Source organism: Lithobates pipiens, unplaced genomic scaffold (genome assembly GCF_037356315.1).
Source record: "Lithobates pipiens isolate NorthernLeopardFrog02 unplaced genomic scaffold, aLitPip1_a1.2 Scaffold_22, whole genome shotgun sequence".
Lineage (NCBI taxonomy): Eukaryota > Metazoa > Chordata > Amphibia > Anura > Ranidae > Lithobates > Lithobates pipiens.
The window spans coordinates 107,837,333-107,858,054 of record NW_027507784.1 but is presented as its reverse complement, the minus strand read 5'-3'; the positions used below and the strand labels follow the sequence as shown (position 1 = coordinate 107,858,054).

Sequence of the window (20,722 nt, the reverse complement as noted above, 5' to 3'; positions counted from 1 at the left end):
CTCTTCAGATGACCCCACAGATTTTCAATCGGATTCAGGTCTGGGCCATTAAAAAACGTTGTTCTTCTTCTGGTGAAGTCATTCCTTTGTTGATTTGGATGTATGCTTTGGGTCGTTGTCATGCTAAAAGATGAAGTTCCTCTTCATGTTTAGCTTTCTAACAGAAGCCTGAATGTTTTGTGCCAATATTGACTGGTGTTAGAAACTGTTCATAATTCTCTCTACCTTGACTAAGGCCCCTGTTCCCGCTGAAAAAAAAACAGCCTCATGCTTCACTGGGGGTATGGTGTTCTTTTGGTGATTTGCAGTGTTGTTTTTGTGCCAAACATATCTTTTGGAATTATGGCCAAAAAGTTCAGTTTCATCAGACAGAACACATTTTCCCACATACTTTTGGGAGACTTCAGATGTTTTCTTGCAAAATTTAGCCAGGCTTAGATGTTTTTCTTCATAAAGAAAAGGCTTTCCTCTTGCCACTCTACCCCATAGCCTAGACATATGAAGAATACAGGAGATTGTTTTCTTCTTGTCTTTTCATCAATTTTGGAGGGATGTCCAGTTCTTGGTAATGTCACTGTTATGCCATATTTTCTCCACTTGATGGCTGTCTTCACGGTGTTCCATGGTATATCTAAAGTCTTTGAAATTCTTTTCTACCCTTCTCCTGACTGATACCTTTAACCACTTAAGGACCGCTTCACGCCGATATACGTCGGCAGAATGGCACGGCTGGGCACAGGCACGTTGCCCTTTAAGAGCCCAGCTCTAGCCCTAGGTTCACACTGACTGCGGGAATGAAATTGTGCGAGTTCAGGGTTGCTGCACAGATGTCAATGGAAATTGCACCCCCAAATCGCAAAAAGTAGTAAAGAAACTACTTTTGGGAATTGATGCGGCGGCACACCAATTAGGACAGTGCGATTGCAAGCAATTTGGCATGCCAGATCGCATCAATGTGAACCAGGGCTCATTCTGAACACATTTACATCCCCAGTTATAAGAGGGTGTGCACACTTATGCAACCACATTATTATTATTATTTTTTTTTTACCCCCCCCCCCAAAAAGATTTCAGTTTGTTTTTTAATTGAGTTGTTTATAGGTCACATTAAAGGTCACAGAAACCTGAAATTTTAACATGGGTGTGTAGACTTTTTTGTCTGAAAGTGTATGCATATGAAGGCTTGATTTTATATATTTTTTTATATCAGAAAAGATAAATGTACAAACATTTCCGTTTTGGATGTGTACATTTACATACCAAGGCTTGATTTTTACTTTTGGCTGAAGTACGGTATATTTTAGTGGGCTCTGGACTGCAGAGAGTTCCAACAAAGCCAAGATAGTTAAAAATTGCTTCCCAATGGAAGAACAAAATGAAACATTGGGCCTTGTATTAGGGGAAAATGTGCTAGGAAGGGTTGAGTTGTTCATTAGGCTGGCCACAGGAAAAAATGTTAATGAGCAGTGAGTGTCTTTAGCATTTGATCACACAGAATTTTTAGCACACTGAGTAATCTATGGCACTGTAATCATTCTTTTCATGCCTACAGTAAAAGATAACTACCCTTTCACTTTGCATATTTCAGTTATTCATATGCATGTTGGAAAGAAGGGTTCAGAGAAAATATGTATATTTGTAATGAGTGAGACCAGCTCAAGAACCAAATTTAACACAATTACTTAAAATTTATCTAAATTCAAAATAAAAAATGTCATTTATTGCAGCTTACCAGTCCTTAAATGTGATGGGCATTTTAGTTTTAGTTTTTTTTTTTAAGGCTTTCTACCTTTTATTTTCACCTGATAATCCTGTGAATAACACACACTGTCCCTGGGTAGCTACACTTAGTCCTCCACTGCATTTATGGAGCGAGCCCATGGCTGTCACACAGGCTGAACTTCAAACATGTCTTGCTTTTGTTCATCTCCATTACACGGTGGATTGATGAGATTAGTACAACATTTTTTTTTTAGGATGTTTGTTTTCTATTGAGTGAAAAGGGCGCTGCAGTTCTGTACTTGATGAAAATGTGTTTAGCCTGAAAAATTAAAACTACTGCAGCCATCACATCTTAGGACAGGTAAGCTGCAATATATTACATTTTTGGTTTTAACTTTAGATATACCGTATATACTCGAGTATAGGCCGACCCGAATATAAGCCGAGGCCCCCAATTTACCCCCAAAAAAACTGGCAAACTTATTGACTCGTGTATAAGCTGAGGGTAAGACATGCCTGTCCATCCCTGTGTGTGTGTCCGTCCATCCCTGTGTGTCCGTCCATCCCTGTGTGTCCGTCCATCCCTGTGTGTCCGTCCATCCATCCCTGTGTGTGTGTGTGTCCATCCATCCATCCATCCCTGTGTGTGTGTGTCTCCATCCATCCATCCATCCATCCCTGTGTGTGTGTGTCTCCATCCATCCATCCATCCCTGTGTGTGTGTGTATCCATCCGTGTGTGTGTGTGTGTGTGTGTGTGTGTGTCCAGCCTACCTGTGTCCCGAGCCTTTGTCCCGAGCCTCCGTCCCGTGCCGAGCCTCCTTGCCTCCGTGCCTCGCCGCCGTGCCTTGCCTCCGTCCCGTCCCGTGCCGTGCCTTGCCTTGCCTCCGTCCCGTGCCCTCTTCGTTCGTCGGCGCCTCGGCGGCCATTGTAAAATTCAAAAGCTGCGCCGCCGCCTTCGCCTGTGATAGGCGGAACACTGAATTTCCCAGCAGCCTGTGTTCCGCCTATCACGTACATCGTATCATCCTCGTCCGTAGTACGAGGATGATACGATGTCCGTGATAGGCGGAACACAGGCTGCTGGGAAATTCAGTGTTCCGCCTATCACAGGCGAAGGCGGAGCCGGAGGCGCGGCTTTTGAACTATAGAATGGCCGCTGTCTGTCTGCTCGACACGCTGATCGAGCGGGCAGACAGCGATGACTCGAGTATAAGCCGAGGGGGGCACTTTCAGCCTCAAAAAAGAGGCTGAAAATCTCGGCTTATACTCGAGTATATACGGTACTTTAAATTAAAAGGAATGATAATCGTGGGATAGTGGCACACCAGCTACTACTGAGTAGCAGTATAGTTTCATTTAATTTCAAAACAAAAATATTAACATTTTAGCAATAATTGTTTTACTTCCAATAGACAAATATCATATTTCCTTTGTGTTCAACACTTTTTAATGCTGCCTTTTGAACTTGCCCTTAATTTTTTTTCTGATCACTATACAAGTTTCTAAATACATTAACAACTTGCTGTTATAGTCTCCCAATAAATTTACTGTGCTTTAGCCCTGAAACACAATACCTCTGCATCTTCACTACATATTGAGGGTCCACTGATTAACATACATCATTAACATTAAGTTTGTGCAATCTTTCACGTGACATTGTCCTTTCAAAATTTCAACAGATCTCCTTATATTTGTTTGTATCCTACATTTTGATACACCTGTGATTTGTTTCCCGTTTTTATTTCAGTGGTGCAATATTTAGTATTCATAAATCTCCTGAAGAAGCCAGTGATTGGCGAAACATGTAGAGTGGAAGTCACTACATATGTGAACCACATTGAAGGTTTCTTGGTGGATTTTTAAACTTCATCTTTTTAAAGTTTTATGGTATACTCAAATAAAAATTGGTATATTTATCTATATAATGCGTGATTGTCCAGCACTTTAAAAAGTCCTTTGGTAACCTTTTCTCTATAGATCTCCTTACTGTACTATGCATAGCACAGATGCACAAAATATACATTTTTTATTTTGCCCAGACATATACCTTAAACCAACAGATAGACCTCCCATGACACACACACACACATTCTATCTATTGGCAGTATATGCTGAAATAGGATGATAAAGAAAAAAAATAATACAGTCACTGCCGATTCTCACAAAAACGGGTATGTTTGGCTGACGGTTACCTAATGTGTGAGCGCATTCAGATTAAAGGGAGGAGGCTGCTGGACAAAGCAGACCTGTTGCAAACCTCTCCAAAAGATGTAAAGGAATAGACACCAAATGGCTTTGTTTCAAAGGAAGTAGTGTAAGCAATAATAATATACTTTTTTTAAGCAAAACTCAACAGGGAAAAAAGAGAAGTTGGTTACTTAACTGGATTAACTTTACACTCTCATCTTTGGAATGCTAATCTGTTACAGGGGATAATCACCTTGTAAACACACAGATTTTCTGAGTCCATCCTTGTTAAACCCCCGAAAACAGTAGTTTAACTAGCCCTACTGCATCATGTAACTAGCATTTGGGGACTGTGATCCCTGGAGTGTAATGCAAATGAGATGTCCTTTGTTCTTTTGCTGTCAGGAATTAAAGCCACTGTTTGCTACATCTGTATAGGTCTTGGGGTAAGATCAAAAAGAAGGAAATGTACTCTTCATTCAGTTGTCTTAAATTTATTATGATGCAGATACAGTCTGGTTCTAAGGGTGCTTTGTGTGCCATGTGAAGGGCCAGTCAATGTATGCACATAGTAAACTTTACAAAACATTTTTATTCTCATTCCCATAACACCCCCCCCCCCCAAAAAAAAAGAAAAACCCCAAAAAACATAACAAACTCTAAGGCAGTGCTGGACCTTTGGATAATCTCATGGAAGAGCCAGTGGAACTGTCCCTGTCATGGTCTTCAAAATAGTTTTGCTCAATTCTTCGGCAGAAAGCAATCAAGTTGCTGTAATTCTTGACTTTTTCATGGAGTTCATCGTTAGTCAGCTGAGTGGTGAGGATTGTGAACAGATGTCCGAATACCAGAGCATCCAGCTCAGTGGGTCTACAGGAATAGACAAGAAACAGATCAGAGCAATGTTCGAGGCAAAAACCATCTGTGACTTCTATTAATGAGGCTAAAACACGTAACATAAATTCTGCAAATGTTTCCGATCAGATTAACTCCTTTCACGGCTAAGGGCTTGCCACGGATTAATTTGGCAAACAATGCTGGAATGGAAAGGTTTAGAATTGTCCAGATGATAATCTTAGGGCTATTATAGCTTTTTTTGTGTATGGTAAAGTTACATGATAACGACTTGTTCTTTCTGCACTGTTTATGCGCAAAGGTATTATATTTATTGCCCTTTGCCCCCAAAAGGTTCCTATAGACATAGATGACAGCCAATAGTCTAATGTCTATTAGCTACCTGTATAGGCTTATCTAGGGAAACAGTGATTTGAAAGGTGGAATATCTTGATTTGATTGCTAAACTGGTGCCACCGGTGTCTGCAGCTTGCCTGTCCAGCTCCATACTAAGCGTATAAAATATTTGATACTGTAGAACAGCCATAGACAATAGTGGGTAGTCAGGCATAGAGAAACAACTCTGACTCTTCTAGGGTATCTCCATCTTTAGCAAGCCCCTAAATACAAAAGGTTGTGTCAGGCTACTGTTCGCAATTAGGACTATGGAAAAGGAAGCTAAAGGCCTGCTAGAAACACCTATGGCCCTGGATTATCAATGGAGAAAAGCATACTGGACAATGTTTTCCCCCCAAAAAAATCAACTGATGGTATCTGAAGGTGTACCACCTTATGTTCTAAAAAGCCCATTTCGCTGCAGAGCAAGAGACTATCACATTTGTCCATTAACACCTCATTATTTGCATAAATGACTAGAGCTGGCCATACACATAGATTTTTTCCAGTTCAACCTACAGGCTGGTCAGAGCAAATCAAACAGAATCCTCCATTCACGCTACTCAACACAGATGAATGAATCTCTCGCTTCGGCTATTGTATTTTGACAGCTGGTCTGCCAGCTATCAATATACCCAAAGAGCGGTGGCATCTTTGGGTATGATCTTGGATGTAGGCATTGTTCGGTTGACAATTTTCTGGCTCAGGGCCACCCACTGATGATCTGGTCTAAATTTGAACAGCTTTAGTAGCAGCAAGCAAGACTCCAAATTTTAAAAGTAACTTGCAATAACTGGGTTGGTTTCATAAAGGTTTTTCAGCTTGTTGTAAAATCTCACCCAACCCTGAACTGTATTTTAGGGTCACATGTACATTGGGTGTAAAAAACGCTGCTTTTAAGGGCGTTTGGCTTTCTTTTTGTCTACCTCTAAATCTGGTGCGGTTTTACAAAGAAACCAATTAGCTTCCAGTTTCTTTTTTGTCAAAGCTTAACGGAAAAAGCTGAAGTTAGATGCCGATTGGCTGCCATGCACAGCTGAACCAGATTGTAAGTGCTCCAGTTTTAGTAAATCAACCCCTGTGTATCCATGCACACATAGGCATTTACAGGATGGAGAAAAAAAAAAAAAAACATTGCTTGAGCATTCAGAAGAGTGAATGCAATCTGCACCAATGTCTGTAAATTACAACACCAGCTGCGGTCACTTCCTCACACATACAGTGCTAGCCACAAAATAATCATTTTATATTTATTTATTTTTCTTGTTTAACGCAGTCGCATACTCTTCATTCAGGAGAGGAGTGTTTGAGCAGAAAAAAATGCTTGATATGCCTAAACATGTGTAAACATGCCTAAACGCTAGGCACTTGAGTGTTCATTCATTCCAATGGCTAGAGTAAATTAAAGTGGCTGTAAAAGCAGACGGTTTATTATCTTAATGCATTCTATGCATTAAGATAAAAAGTCTTCTGTGTGCAACAGCCCCCCCTAATACTTACCTGAGCCTCATCTCAATCCAGTGTTGTTTCACGAGAGACTCGGATGTCTGGGACTCTCCCTCCTGATTGGATGCGAAAGCAGTGGTGCGCCATTGGCTTCTGCTGCTGTCCATCAAAGTCAGTGAGCCAGTAAGGAGAAAAAGGGGGCTCCGTGCCTGAATGGACACAGGAAGCTGTGGCTCGGCTCGGGTGCTCCCATAGAAAGCTGCTTGCTGTGGGGGCATTAACCAGGAGGGAGGAGCCAGGAGCACCAAAGAGGGACCTGAGAAGAGGATGATCTGGGCTGCTCTGTGCAAAACCACTACACAGAGCAGGTAAGTATAACATGTTTTTTTTTTTTCTAAATAACAAACACGAGCCTTAGTATCACTTTATTATTAATACTACATGCCAACATTTGTTAAAGCAGTGTGACATGTTAAGGATAGATATGTTACAGATAGTAGCTAATATAGGACAGTTATTTAACCCCCCCCCAAAATGTACTTTGTCTTACACATGACATTGTCGTGTGCATAAGCTATTTCTCATCGCATACGCAAGTTAGCTAAGGGAGTTTCTGATAGGTGTCCTCCCCTTGACCAGCAGATTGACCGGTGACAACTGTTTCTCACCCTTTCAGCTGGTGGGACAAACTAGATAAAATGCCTGTCTCTTCCTAATGTCCCCCACAGCTCCTGTGCATAACAAAACTTAGTAAGAAAAGACGAATACACTTCAAACACTCCCTGACATCCCTCCTGGGCTTTTCATGCGTCTAGAATTCCTTGCCAAGTGAGAATAGGAACTACCTAGTGATGGCAGTGAGATCCATTTCTGTTGTGTTAATGGCTAAACAAATGGTAATAAACATCACTGCAAAATCAAAGAGAACCGGTGTCCCTGTGAAAGGCAGCACTTCCACCTGACAGCCATGAATACTGTGACCTTGTCACTCAGGGCGATGTCAAGTCACTAGGAGTAGGACAAGGTACACTTATCTCCTGCAATATTACAGGACATAAATATGGACATCACACCAGCTGAAAAGACACACTCCAGTTTTTCAGCTTGAAACAAAAATCCACCAAAGACGTGCCACAAGCCACTATATTTAGACAGCCTTTATTCAAAAATGATCTTTATAAGATTGTGATTTACCAATTTTGTTTACTTATGGCGATTTGTATATTTACATAAAAATTACCCTGGGATTTCCCTGCAGCAACAGTTTATTCCCATAAGATTGCAGCGAGCTGCAGTGTGTATTGAAATAGGTTAGTATGCGTTTCATCAGTCATAGCACACACTGGAGTTTTCCTGTGTGCACAGCTCACCCGTCACATACATTTGAAAAAGTGAAGAGAACAGGAGGACCCATGAAGGTGAAGAAGCCAAAAAAAGTCCAGAATTGTATTTATTTTTTTAAGTGAGTGGGATTTTTTTTTTCCTCTCCTCGAGTCCAGCATTACAGTGGCTGTAAGGTCCCATGTGAAGGCCATACTCAATATCTGTGCTCAGACCTCTATTAAATATGATTGCCCATAGACTATTACTAGCAGAGGTATGCCTATTCGTGTAATGGAAAAAAACAGGTTTAAAATTCTCTTACTTTAGTGTTATGTTTTTCCATTCAGCAATGTCCCTGAAAATGTTCTTGGATCGCCATTCCTGACTCATCAGCAAACTCCACCTGGAAACCTCGGTATGCCCCTTTCCCAGTTTGGTAGTGCATTGTAAATACCACCATACTAGAATCCCAGCACAGAACACTGTGTCCCTGGAGATGTCCAGTGTCTCCATTCCTGATCTAGCAACACAAAGTTCTTGGCTCATTCTCAGCTTTGTATTGTTCCTAGAAAAATCACTTACTAACAGACAATTCTGAAGTTTCTCTACAAATGACCTATTCAAGTCCCATCTCAGCCTTAAGCCCTGGAAGACTGGGAGTATATCAAATATGACAATGCCAGAGACAATGCAGCACTTGCTGACTGGTATGTTGGCTGTTATGGAGCTTGTAATGCCACTAAAGGGAAATTGCAGGAACTGAACTAGATCACTAGTGTTATCAAAAGGTATGTGCTGGCCTAATGGGGAAACCACCGATATTGAAAGGTTACTGAGAATGCATAGAAATGTAACCATATTAGTTACTGCTGATGAAAGACAAAGTGACAGTTTTGCCCATCCTAGACCCACTTATATTCACTTATCCTGCTGTTCTATTTCTCCGTTTTCATAACCATGTGTATGCTCTTTGTCAAATGTTATTTGAGCTTACACAGGGTTGATAACATGTCCTCCTCTTTCTCATGCGATAGTGATTAGGCCCAGCAATTGGCTTTTGAGAGGTGATCACATGCTCTCCAAATACCCAAAACCACTTGGTAATTTGCATCAGCAACAACAAAGCTAAGGAGTGGCAGGGGGAATGCAGGGAAGGCAAGTGCAAGTGGGTCAACCACATCTGGCAGCCTCTTCCATGTATAGCAATCATTAGATATGCTTGTATGTATTTATTGTCAAATTTAGCAGGAGTATCAACTTTCAAAAATAACCCATGTTTTGTCAGCCTGATGCAATGTGAATAAATTATGTACCGGATAAACATAGTGTGTAGAACTCCTTGTTGGTCAGTTTATACTTTAAAAACTGCCATATGGACAATGTTATATTACAGACTTAATGGGATAAAGAGCTAGATAAGAGCATCATAATGATTTCTAAATTGCTCACAACACGTGTTTTCCATATGGAGCGCTGGCATGCTAGGTAGATATAGAAGAGAATGCCATTTCTCTTAGCTAGCTTAAGGAGTAACATCAACAGACAAATACATATTTGAAAAAAATATTAATAACCACATATAAAAGGCTTCATCCACTGTGTCTAAGCATAACTAAGATATTATGACTTTGTGCATTTGTATAATGGAGCAATGACAGCCTAAGAACTTTCCAGAGCTTGTAAATCTCTGCATGTCACATTGAGGGAGATTTATTAAGCAACATACCAACAGAACCAGGTGCATCTCTTGTGCAAACCAAGCTACCTCTCATTTACAATAGGACTTCTTTGCATCTGAGACCCCTTCGCTGCAATTCTGGGCAGCTGCCAGAGAGATTTGCAAAGATGTACATTAGATGTACCATTGAATGAGGTTTTTCCACCCAACACATGCACAACTATGATATGATCAGCAGCATTTATATATGGGGCAACTGTTATTGAGTTAAAGTGGTTGTATAGTCCTTTTTGGGACTTTTACCTACAGGAAAGCCTATAAGGCTTACCTGTAGGTAAAAAAAAATATCTCCTAAACCTGTACGGTTTAGGAGATATTCCCCTCGCAATGCGCTGCTTTCTGCAGCGGCGCATGCACACGGGATTTTCGGCTGAAAGCCCGGCAGATGCCGGACCCTGCCGGGAAGAAATCTCCTGCGTACATGCGCGGGAGTGACGATAACGTGGCTCCGGCCACTCACAGCGCTGGAGCCGCGATACCCAGAAGAAACGCAGAGGGAACATGTCAGCTCCCTCTGCGTGGATCGGACCAGATGTCGGGGCCTCGTTCTAAGGTATGTATGTATGTAGCTCATTATGCCTTTTCCTTTTGCAGGTAGGAAAAAAAAAACATCAGCGGGTTTACAACTGCTTTAAGCTGAGATCACATGTTCTTATACAGGGCCATAATAATTTGTGTAATGGGGCCCTATACCAAAACAGAAGGGTTCCCTGACATTTTATTGCCAATCTCAAAAGCAATATACAGTATCTCACAAAAGTGAGTACTCCCCTCACATTTTTGTAAATATTTTATTATATCTTTTCATGTGACAACACTAAAGAAATTACACTTTGCTACAATGTAAAGTAGTGAGTGTACAGCTTGTATAACAGTGTAAATTTGCTGTTCCCTCAAAATAATTCAACACACAGCCATTAATGTCTAAACCGCTGGCAACAGAAGTGAGTACACCCCTAAGTGAAAATGTCCAAATTGGGCCCAAAGTATCGATATTTTGTGTGGCAACCATTATTTTTCAGCACTGCCTTAACCCTCTTGGGCATGGAGTTCACCAAAGCTTCACAGATTGTTACTGGAGTCCTCTTCCACTTCTTCATGACAACATCACGGAGCTGGTGGATGTTAGAGACCTTGTGCTCCTCCACCTTCCAATTGAGGATGCCACATAGTTGCTCAATAGGGTTTAGGTCTGTGGACATGCTTGGCCAGTCCATCACCTTTACCCTCAGCTTCTTTAGCAAGACAGTGGTAGTTTTGGAGGTATATTTGGGGTCGTTATGTTGGAATACTGCCCTGCTGCCCAGTCTCAGTAGGGAGGGGATCATGCTCTGTTTCAGTATGTCACAGTACATGTTGGCCTTCATGGTTCCCTCAATGACCTGTAGCTCTCAGTGCCGGCAGCACTCATGCAGCCCCAGACCATGACACTCCTATCACCATGCTTGACTGTAAGCAAGACACACTTGTCTTTGTACTCCTTACCTGGTTGCCACACACACACTTGACACCATCTGAACCAAAAAAGTTTATCTTGGTCTCATCAGACCACAGGACATGGTTCCAGTAATCTATGTCCTTAGTCTGCTTGTCTTCAGCAAACTGTGGGATTTCTTGTGTATCATCTTTAGAAGAGGCTTCCTTCTGGAATGACAGCCATGCAGTCCAATTTGATGCAGTGTGCACCGTATGGTCTGAGCACTGACAGGATGACCCCCCTCCCCTTCAACCTCTGCAGCAATGCTGGCAGCACTTATATGTCTATTTTCTCTGAATATGATGCTAAGCACATGCACTCAACTTCTTTGGTCGACCATGGCAAGGCCTGTTCTGAGTGGAACCTGTCCTGTTAAACCGCTGTATGGTCTTGGCCACTGTACTGCAGCTCAGTTTCAGGGACTGGGCAATCTTGTTATAGCCTAGGCCATATTTATGTAGAGCAACAATTCTTTTTTTCAGATCCTCAGAGAGTTGTCATGTTGCCATGTTGAACTTCCAGTGACCAGTATGAGAGAGTGAGAGCGATACCACCAAATTTAACACACCTGCTCCCCATTCACACTTGAGACCTTGTAACACTAACGAGTCACATGACACCGGGGAGGGAAAATGGCTAAATGGCCCAAATTTGGACATTTTCACTTAGGGGTGTACTCACTTTTGTTGCCAGCAGTTTAGACATTAATGGCTGTGTTGAGTTGTTTTGAGGGGACGGCAAATTCACACTGTTATACAAGCTGCACACTCACTACTTTACATTGTAGAAAAGTGTCATTTCTTTCTCACATTAAAAGGTATAATAAAATATTTACAAAAATATGAGGGGTGTACTCACTTTTGTGAGATACTGTATCTAAAACCCCAATTCCAGAAAAGTTGGGATGCTGTGTAAAATCTACATAAAACAGAATGCAATGATTTGCCAATCTCATAAACCCATCATTTATTCACAACAGAAAATATAAAACAGATCAAAAGTTTAAACTGACAAAATGTAGAAAAAAAAAATAAGGTCATTTTGAAACTGGCATCAATACGTCTCAAAAAAGTTGGGACAGGCCAACAAAAAGCTGGCAAAATAAGTGGTACTAACAAGGAAGAGCTGGAAGCATATTTTGCAACCAATTAGGTTAGTCATAGTGTCTCAGAAGTAAAGATGAGGTTCACCAATCTGTGAAAACCTACATCTAAAAACTGTCAAACGATTTCAGAATAATGTTACCGAATGAAAAATTGCAAAGACTACATAATATCATCAAAAGATTCAGAAAATCTGGAGAATTCAATGTGCGCAAGGGACAAGGCCAAAACGCAATATTGGATGGCTATAATCTTGGGGCCTTCTGATAGCACTGCATTAAAAACAGGCATGATTCTGTGATGGACATCACTGCATGGGCTCAGGAATACTTCCAAAAATCACTATCTGTGAACACAGTTCACAATGCCATCCAAAAATACAAGTTAAAGCTTTCATGCAAAGAAGCAGCCATAGCTGAACATAATCCAGAAACTCCACCATATTCCCTGCGCCAAAGCTCATTTTAAATAGTCTGATGCAAAGTGGAAAACTGTTTTGAGGTCAGGCTAATCTGACCACTAAAAGTTGACACTCTTTTTGGCAACCATGGGTGCCATGTCCTCTGGACTAAAGAGTTTGGAACCTTGCAGTTTGTTATCAGTGCCCAGTTCAAAAGCCTGCATCTCTGATGGTATGAGGGTGCATTACTGCATATTAAATGGGAAGCTTGCACACCTGGAAAGGCATCATCAATGCTGAAAGATATATCCAGGTTTAAGAGCAGAATTTGCTTCCATCCAGACAATGTCTTTTTCAGGGAAGGCCTTGCATATTTTAGGAGGACAATTCTAAACCGCTTACTGCATCTATGCCAACAGCATGGCTTTGTAGCAGAAGAATGTAGGTGCTTAACTGGTCTGCCTGTAGTCCAGACACTTTTACCAAATGAAAATATTTGGCACATCTTGAAACAAAAAATATGACTGTCGAGCAGTTAGAATCCTATATCAGAAAAGAACGGGACACCATTCCTCTCCCAAAACTCCAGAAACTGGTCTAATTGGTTCCCAACGAGTTTTGCTAAAAGAAGAGGGGATACTACACGGGGGAAAACATGGCCCTGCCACAATTTTTTTTGCTACCATCAATTTAAAAACTACCTGATTTTTTTCTTAAAATACATTTTCTCAGTTTAAACTACTGATACCATTTTTATTTTCTATTATGAATAAAAATATGGGTTTATAATATTTGCACTGCATTTTTTTTTTTTAAGTAGATTTTACACAGCGTCCCAACTTTTTAGGAATTGGGGTTGTACAATATGATACAAAGTAAGATATTAACAGAAATTGTATAAAGGTTTTCAAACCATTAAATTTCCTTTTTTCCAATGTACCGTATATGCCCAAAGCTTTTACTGTCTTCTTTAATCACTGTGTAACCTGACATTGCTTGGCCCTTTGTGCTTCTGGGCCCCTTACCAGTCACATGATCAGCCGGGGTTAAAGTTACACCCTTGTTCTTCCATAAAATCATGACAAAATACATTTTTGCAAACACTGCTACTTACAGTTGATGCTGAATGAAGGACAAGGTTTAACTAAACATCATATCGGGCTAAAAATTGTAGTATTAGCATCTCTTGGCTTCAGCACTTACAGTGCTTACAGTGATGTCAAATACTGTCAACTTGTATTAGCTCATGAGAGCACCATAAATGTGCAACAGGGTTTCAAGCAGTTGAAAAGATTGTACTACTAAAAGTTCAAAGAGCAACAAATGTAATAGTAAAATATGTTTTAAGAATGATAATTCATTAAGGCTGCATTCACACCTGAGCGTTTTCAGCTCGTAAAACACCCCAAAAAACGCCTGGAAAACACCCAACAAGCACAATCCCACAATTTCAATGGCACCTGTTCACATTTGAACGTTTTGTCACCTGAAGCCAAACGCCTGAAAAACGCCCTAAGCTCAAAAAAAGAACATGAGCTCCTTTGGGGCAGATTATTGGCGTTTTTCTGCCTTTTACATTGGTGACCCGAAACGCAGTAAAATCTCAGTTAAAAATGTGGTAAAATCGTAGTAAAATTGCACAACATTAAAACACTCAGGTGCAAATGCAGCCTTAATATAAATTTGTTAAAAGGTCCTCTCTGAGTTCACTGGAATTCAATAATGCACCTGTGACACTCCACCACCCTCAGCTCTAAATTAACAGAGAGAACCTGGGAAACTTTGACATTGATTGTATGGTTCATTAAAAATGTATGAGGAGCACAACTGTAGTAGAGACGGGGGCCTAAATTTTCTGGTGATAAAAAATTAATAGGAAAGGTCCCGTTCAGCTATGTAATATGTAGCTATGCTCCAGGCAGGGTTCCATGAACTCTACAAACAGCATCATATCAATTCCAACATATTGTGCTGAATTGAGCCAAAAGCCAACTGTCAGGGGAGTAAAGATGGAAGGGTATATACACTTAGCTTACAGGAAACTTGGTCTCAATACAACAAATTGTACCCAGGTCCCTTCTATTTACAGGAAAAGTTACCATTGTCTAGGCAAACAGATATTCTGGCAGCAGTACATTTACTGAAAAAAATCAGGGCAATGAAATCTGTTGGTGCTACAGAAAACTCCCAAAATGTTTGTGGATGGGAATGGTCACATGCACTGTAGTGTATTAGCTCTGGGCATGGAGGAGATTGTGGGATTTTACAGGCTAAATTCCTCATTATTGTAATTGTAATTGTAATTCCCTTATGGTTTGTTAAAGTGGTTGTAAACTCTCCCCCACAACTTTGTCCCATGTAAATCAGCATAAAAAACCTTAATGAACACTGCTTGTAGATATCTCCTTACTTGCTTACGTAGTATTGTTGTAATCCTTTTTGTTCTTTAGAATGATGTCACTGAGCATGCCCAGATCTCCCCTGATTCACAGCACACTCTCTATGTGCTTATCTATCTTATCAGGATTTACTACAGCACACCATTGAAATCCCAGGAGACTTCATAATCACTCAGAGCTTCCTCCTACACCCCATGTGACCTCACATACAGTGTAAAGCAGGGCATGGGACAGCATTACTGCAGACTTATCAGCTGAAGCTGATAGGACTCACACAGGCAAACGCTTGGTAATCAGCACAAGTAAATACTATGAAATAAAACAAGTCAGCTATGAACAGGGAAGCAGGGTTGCCATAGAAACATTGGATTTAGAAGGAGGCTTGGTGAATAGTACAGGAAGTGCTCAATGTAAAGGTGGAAATACACTCTACTGTGGACTCAGAAAACAATACTTAAGATGGTGCTGCCTAACACCTGGAAACAAGTTTTTTAAAGTTTCTTTAAACAGTAATATGCAATTTGGGCTGGATTACAGTGGCTATAGTTTGATAATTACTCATTATAATGGACTAAATGAAAAGAAGCATCAGAGTGGGAGAGTTTACTTCCTCTTTAAAGTGGTTGTAAAGTCAGAAGGTTTTTAAAATGCAAGCATTCTATGCATTAGGATAAAAAGCTGCTTGCTGCGGGGGCACTGAACAGGAGGGAGGGGTCGAGGAGCAAAGAAGAGGGACCCGAGAAGTGGAGGATCCAGGCTGCTCTGTGCAAATCCACTGCAACAGAGTAGGCAAGTATAACATGTTCATTATTTTTATAGGAAAGACTAACAAGACTTAACAATCACTTTAAATATGCCAAAGAATTTTGTTTTATCTGTTTACAAGCGCACAAAAAAAAAAGTTGTTTATACAGCCAGAAATCTTCTCATCTGATAACTTCATGTGCTTTCTTCCTCTGCGCAGTTATCAGTTAGCATTGTTCACAGCTATCTGACTAGAACACACATCCTCCTATGTTATGGGGAGGGAGAGGTGATGTACAGTATAGTACTCTTTTTTCCTGGGGTGACAATACTACTCCCAGATACAGTATAGTTGTCATCCTACAACAGAAAATGCATTCCTAGCAGAATCACCAGGTACAAATAAAGAAGACAAAAGCCACCTGATCCAAGGACTGGTAAGCTGCAATACATTAAATTTTTGTTTTTGGATGTAGATGCATTATAAAGCCCAACTGAAAGATGGAGAACACTGGTCTATGGCCCTAGAATCAACCCCCCTTATCTCCCTGTCCTCCTCACATAAACTCTCTCAGCTCTTAATATTGCATTGAGCCTTTAGAACACTGGCCCAACTGTTTAACTGGGGAAGGAGAGATTTGCTTTTATGTCCGACTGGCACCTCTCATAGAGGCGATTTTATCCATATGATATGGAGGTGTCCGCAATGTAAGAGATACTGGGCGCAAGTGGTCCAAACGGTTTCTTCAGTTTCTCAAGCTACCATAACTGCTGATCCATTAGTGTGCTTAATGGGTGCCTTGGACCCTGAACTATACCAACTAGATGTGTATACAATATTACGAATCCTATATTTGGCTAGAAAGTTGATAGCAAGATATTGGATGTCTTCCACCATTCCAAAGGTTAAACAATGGATAGAGTATGGTAATTCTCTACTACTGAGAGTAACTTGCTTACCACCACCGTAAGTCTGGCAGGGATGGCCAGACTCACCACGGTTGGCCCCCTACACCTAGTAATGGCTAGATTACTGCAGCTGTAAAACTATGGAGGTTATACCCCATGGTACTCTGGTCTTTAGTTCCCCCACTTTATGGAATCTGTTTAGTTTAATTTACATTTTTTCTGTATGTTCACTTTAATTTTATGTTTTGCACTTTAACTTACAAAACTCTTCTTGAGTTGTAACAATAAACTCAAAAGTTACTGATGTAGGCGTTATGAGCTTTTCTGATACACTGTATCTATGCATGTCTGTATATCCTATATGAAGTGCTGTATGATGTAATTACTTTCTTGCTCAGATTTTTGATATCAATAAAAGAGTTTGGATTTTAAAAAAAAAAGCCCAATTCATGACAGTTTTTTTTTTTTTTTTTTGGAGTTTTGTATAAAGTAGGAAGAAGTTTGATTTGTGGCAGTTTTTTATTGTCCTCTGTGACCCTACAGAGTAAATATCTATCATTGGGACAGAAAGCAAAAGACAACAATAAAAGCCAGCGTTTCTAATAAGTCTCCATTTTCTTTTTTTAATAAAAAATGTTTTTATTGCGGAGTCCATATCCTTTAGTGAGATTTTTGTAATTTTTTGTCCCGTGGCACAAATATCTCCAACAAGGAAATAATAAAAACCTGACAGAGCTTCTAATAATTAAAGAATGCTTTGTCTGGAGTCAAGATTTCAGCACATGAAGAATAGTACAAAAATACAGAAACATATTTTAAACCAAATGACTTACTGTTTATTAAAGAAATAGGGCTGGGTTCCTAACCTCTGTGATAAGGCCTGGCAGCACTGATCTACATCCTCATAAACCTGAAAGAACACACAAAAGACCTCATCAGAACAAATATTTCATCAAATTTATTATCATAAGATTATATGTGCATTTCATGTGTTTTATACATGTTATTTACCTGTAAAAGCCTCCCTGTGTAGATATCCAAAAGCCCTGAGACTGCTGTGGGTCCACAGCCATTTAGTATGTGAAGTCAGTAGGCTCAGCAGACTCAAAGAGGTCACTCAAGTCTCACTCAAGAATTACAGCTCCAAGGTAATGGCTTCTCCCAAAACAGCTGTCTCCACAATCCCACAGAGTGCCAGCTCTGTTTGCAACAGGAACTGAAGTAGAAAAGATGTAGCTGGATAGCCGCACTCCAAATTATTCAACTTTATTTAAAAAATGTAGTTAAAATCATAGCATCTAGGCTTGTATACAGACTAACTGACATGTTTCACACCGAACACGGTGCTTAGTCTTAGCCAATGACTAAGCACCGTGTTCGGTGTGAAACATGTCAGCAGCTGTGCAGTTAGTCTGTATACAAGCCTAGATGCTATGATTTTAACTACATTTTTGAAATAAAGTTGAATAATTTGGAGTGCGGCTATCCAGCTACATATTTTCTACTTCTATAGCAGTCTTACTCAAGGTTTTTAACCTGAAGGAACCCTTAACATAGCTTTCAGGTTTCAGAACCCCTGCTAATAAGTTCTACAGTTGTGGGGTCAAATCTACTATCGTTACTGACCATAGTAGCAAGAACATTTAAAGTTATTGTACTAGACATGTTCTATGCAAGAAAGTATCCTGTTTAATACATCTGGAATTCCATTCATGAAGGAGCGATTTTTCACAATTTCCACACAAACGTTTGAATAAAGTACTATAAGCTTTATGTTGGCCATAGATGGCCTGAATTTCAGCTAATTTCTATTAAACTGGAATTCAAGCCTTGAGTGGCCCTGTAAGAACAGTTAGGCTCAACAAAAGTTAATAAAAAAAATCAACTGAGCCGATTGAAAAACGTTGGAGAAAAACTGATTTTGCTCAACCAGCCCATGGACTGAACAAAAAGAAAAATGAGCCATTTGTGACCAGCTTTATAAGTAAAGATCTTTGATTGTTGACCAACATCAGATCACCGAAAGGTGATCACAAAGACCTGAAAAATGCAAGTGAGAACCTGTACAAAGAGAAATATAAAGGCTACCCCTTCTGAGTCGTCATTCTGAAAATTCGAATTGCTTACCTGTCACGATTATCCAAAGACTTTAGCACTTCTTCTCAAATCACCAATCTTGAGCAAGTGCGCAGATTTACTCTTTTGTTTGTTCCAAATCATCGACACAGAATGTATTGAAATCAGCCAGCAATCTAGCAATTTTAGAAGGATGCCAACTGAACAGCTGATCAGCATATATGTTCAGAGTTAGGCTGCCCATAGATGGATCGAAATTTGCCCCGTTCAGCAGACACCAGACAAATTTTCGATTCATCCATGGCTGTTTCCAATTTTCAAAGTTGATCTAACAATGACAGAGCGGGGAGGATTCCTCCATCCAACTTGTATGTGTGGATGAGCGAATCCATTTATTTTTGTTTACAAACAGCTGACGGGTTGATCAAAAAAAAAATTATTAGGTATCCAGGGCAAGCTTAAGTAACCCAAAATATTGAAGACATTGGATCAGTATGACAGGCAGGCAACTTACAAGTAGGTAGGTAAAGGATACCTACATACTTCCTTTTTTTTATACAGGTTAGCAAACGTTCAGTTAATAGACCAGGTGGAAAGTTTACATTTACGCACTAGATAGTAAGTACTTTATATAAAAAGAACTATACACTGAAAAAATTTAATTAGGATTTAAGGTCTTGTTGCTAGGCAAATTATGAAATCAGTCTATTCTGAAAGCCTTTATCAGATAAGATAAATTGGAGATAACAGATCATGGCCTTGAGGTGTAAAAGAACCAGACATGTAAACCATCTCTTCATCTACCTCCAACAAAACGCACCGAATTCCTCTCCAGGAAAATAAAACATCTCTACTTTCACAGTTATTTAAGTCTAGCAGAACAAAACGCTAAAAATGCCACAGAAATTTTAATGATAGAGATAAAAGTTGTCAATATCTGCAGTGCATGCTTGTAGGGGATCTAGCTAGGTATGTCAGCTTAAGAAATATGTTACTGATAGCGATCACCGTGTCATCTGGATAATTCAGCACAAATCACTTCATCTGAAACCAACATACGACAGGCGTTATTGATGTGTTGTCTTGTCATTGTGTTACACATAGGTGTAAAATACCTGAAATGCTTTCTAGTTTGAATGTATGAGAGTTTGGGAAAAAAAAACCCCCAAACAATAACAGGGCATACAGTCTGAATAGATAACAAATGACACCCAAAAACCCTTTAGGTCTCATGCACACCGGGTTTTTGCTCAGCTCTACTGAACGCCATTTCTCCTGGTAGGAGAAAAGTAGCATTAAAGACATGCCTAAAGATGCGTTTTGCAAACTGGTTTAAGTGCGTCAGGCATTTGGGCGTTCATATCATTGGCATTGTAGGCTGCCTCCAAACGCCTACAAATGCCTGTGTGAAAGTAACCAAAGACTTACATGGAGGCAGAAAACAAAACACTGAACAGTTGAACAGTCGTGTTAGAACATTTTCTATCCTATAATATATTAAGAATTATCCTAGGATAGGGGAGAAAATATCACTTGATATAAATGTAATGACTGTGATGCATCACGGTGCCCCAAAAAAGAAGGTGGCCTATAAAGGTAGTGCAGGTAAAGCCTGAGCTCTTAGCAGCAAATAGCGTAGACAGACCAGATTAGTGTGCCCCAAGACTGTTTCTATGATATACCTAGGGCACATCTGTTGCATAGGAAGCGCTGAACTCCAAAAAAATAAAACGTTCTCCTTTTCAGTGGGCTGTGCCTGAATTGCAAGGGTCAACTGCTCATTTAGCCTAGGGACAGTAATAGCAGCTTTACTTACCTCATCCTCTGCCCCCATGGCAAATGTTGTTTTTCACCAGCAGTGGATTGTCCCTTGGGGTCCTCACAACCAAGGTCAGTGGTCCTTGGATCAACCTTGACATCCGCAGGGACCGGTCTAGCAATGCGGGGATCTTTGGAAGTGTAGGAT

The 20,722-nt window shown here is 40.3% G+C and overlaps 1 protein-coding gene across 1 annotated transcript in view; it reads right to left on the bottom strand.

Moving 5' to 3' along the window:
* Positions 1-4,389: 4,389 nt before the first annotated feature.
* The window catches only part of MTX2 (metaxin 2), a 142,179-nt gene continuing 125,846 nt past the window's right edge, over positions 4,390-20,722 (bottom strand). The window contains exons 9-10 of the mRNA XM_077448083.1: positions 17,514-17,590; positions 4,390-4,781 (exon numbers count right to left, since the gene is read on the bottom strand). Coding sequence (XP_077304209.1) covers positions 4,571-4,781; positions 17,514-17,590 — 288 coding nt within the window. The 3' untranslated portion in view covers positions 4,390-4,570. The remainder of the gene's footprint in view (positions 4,782-17,513; positions 17,591-20,722) is intronic.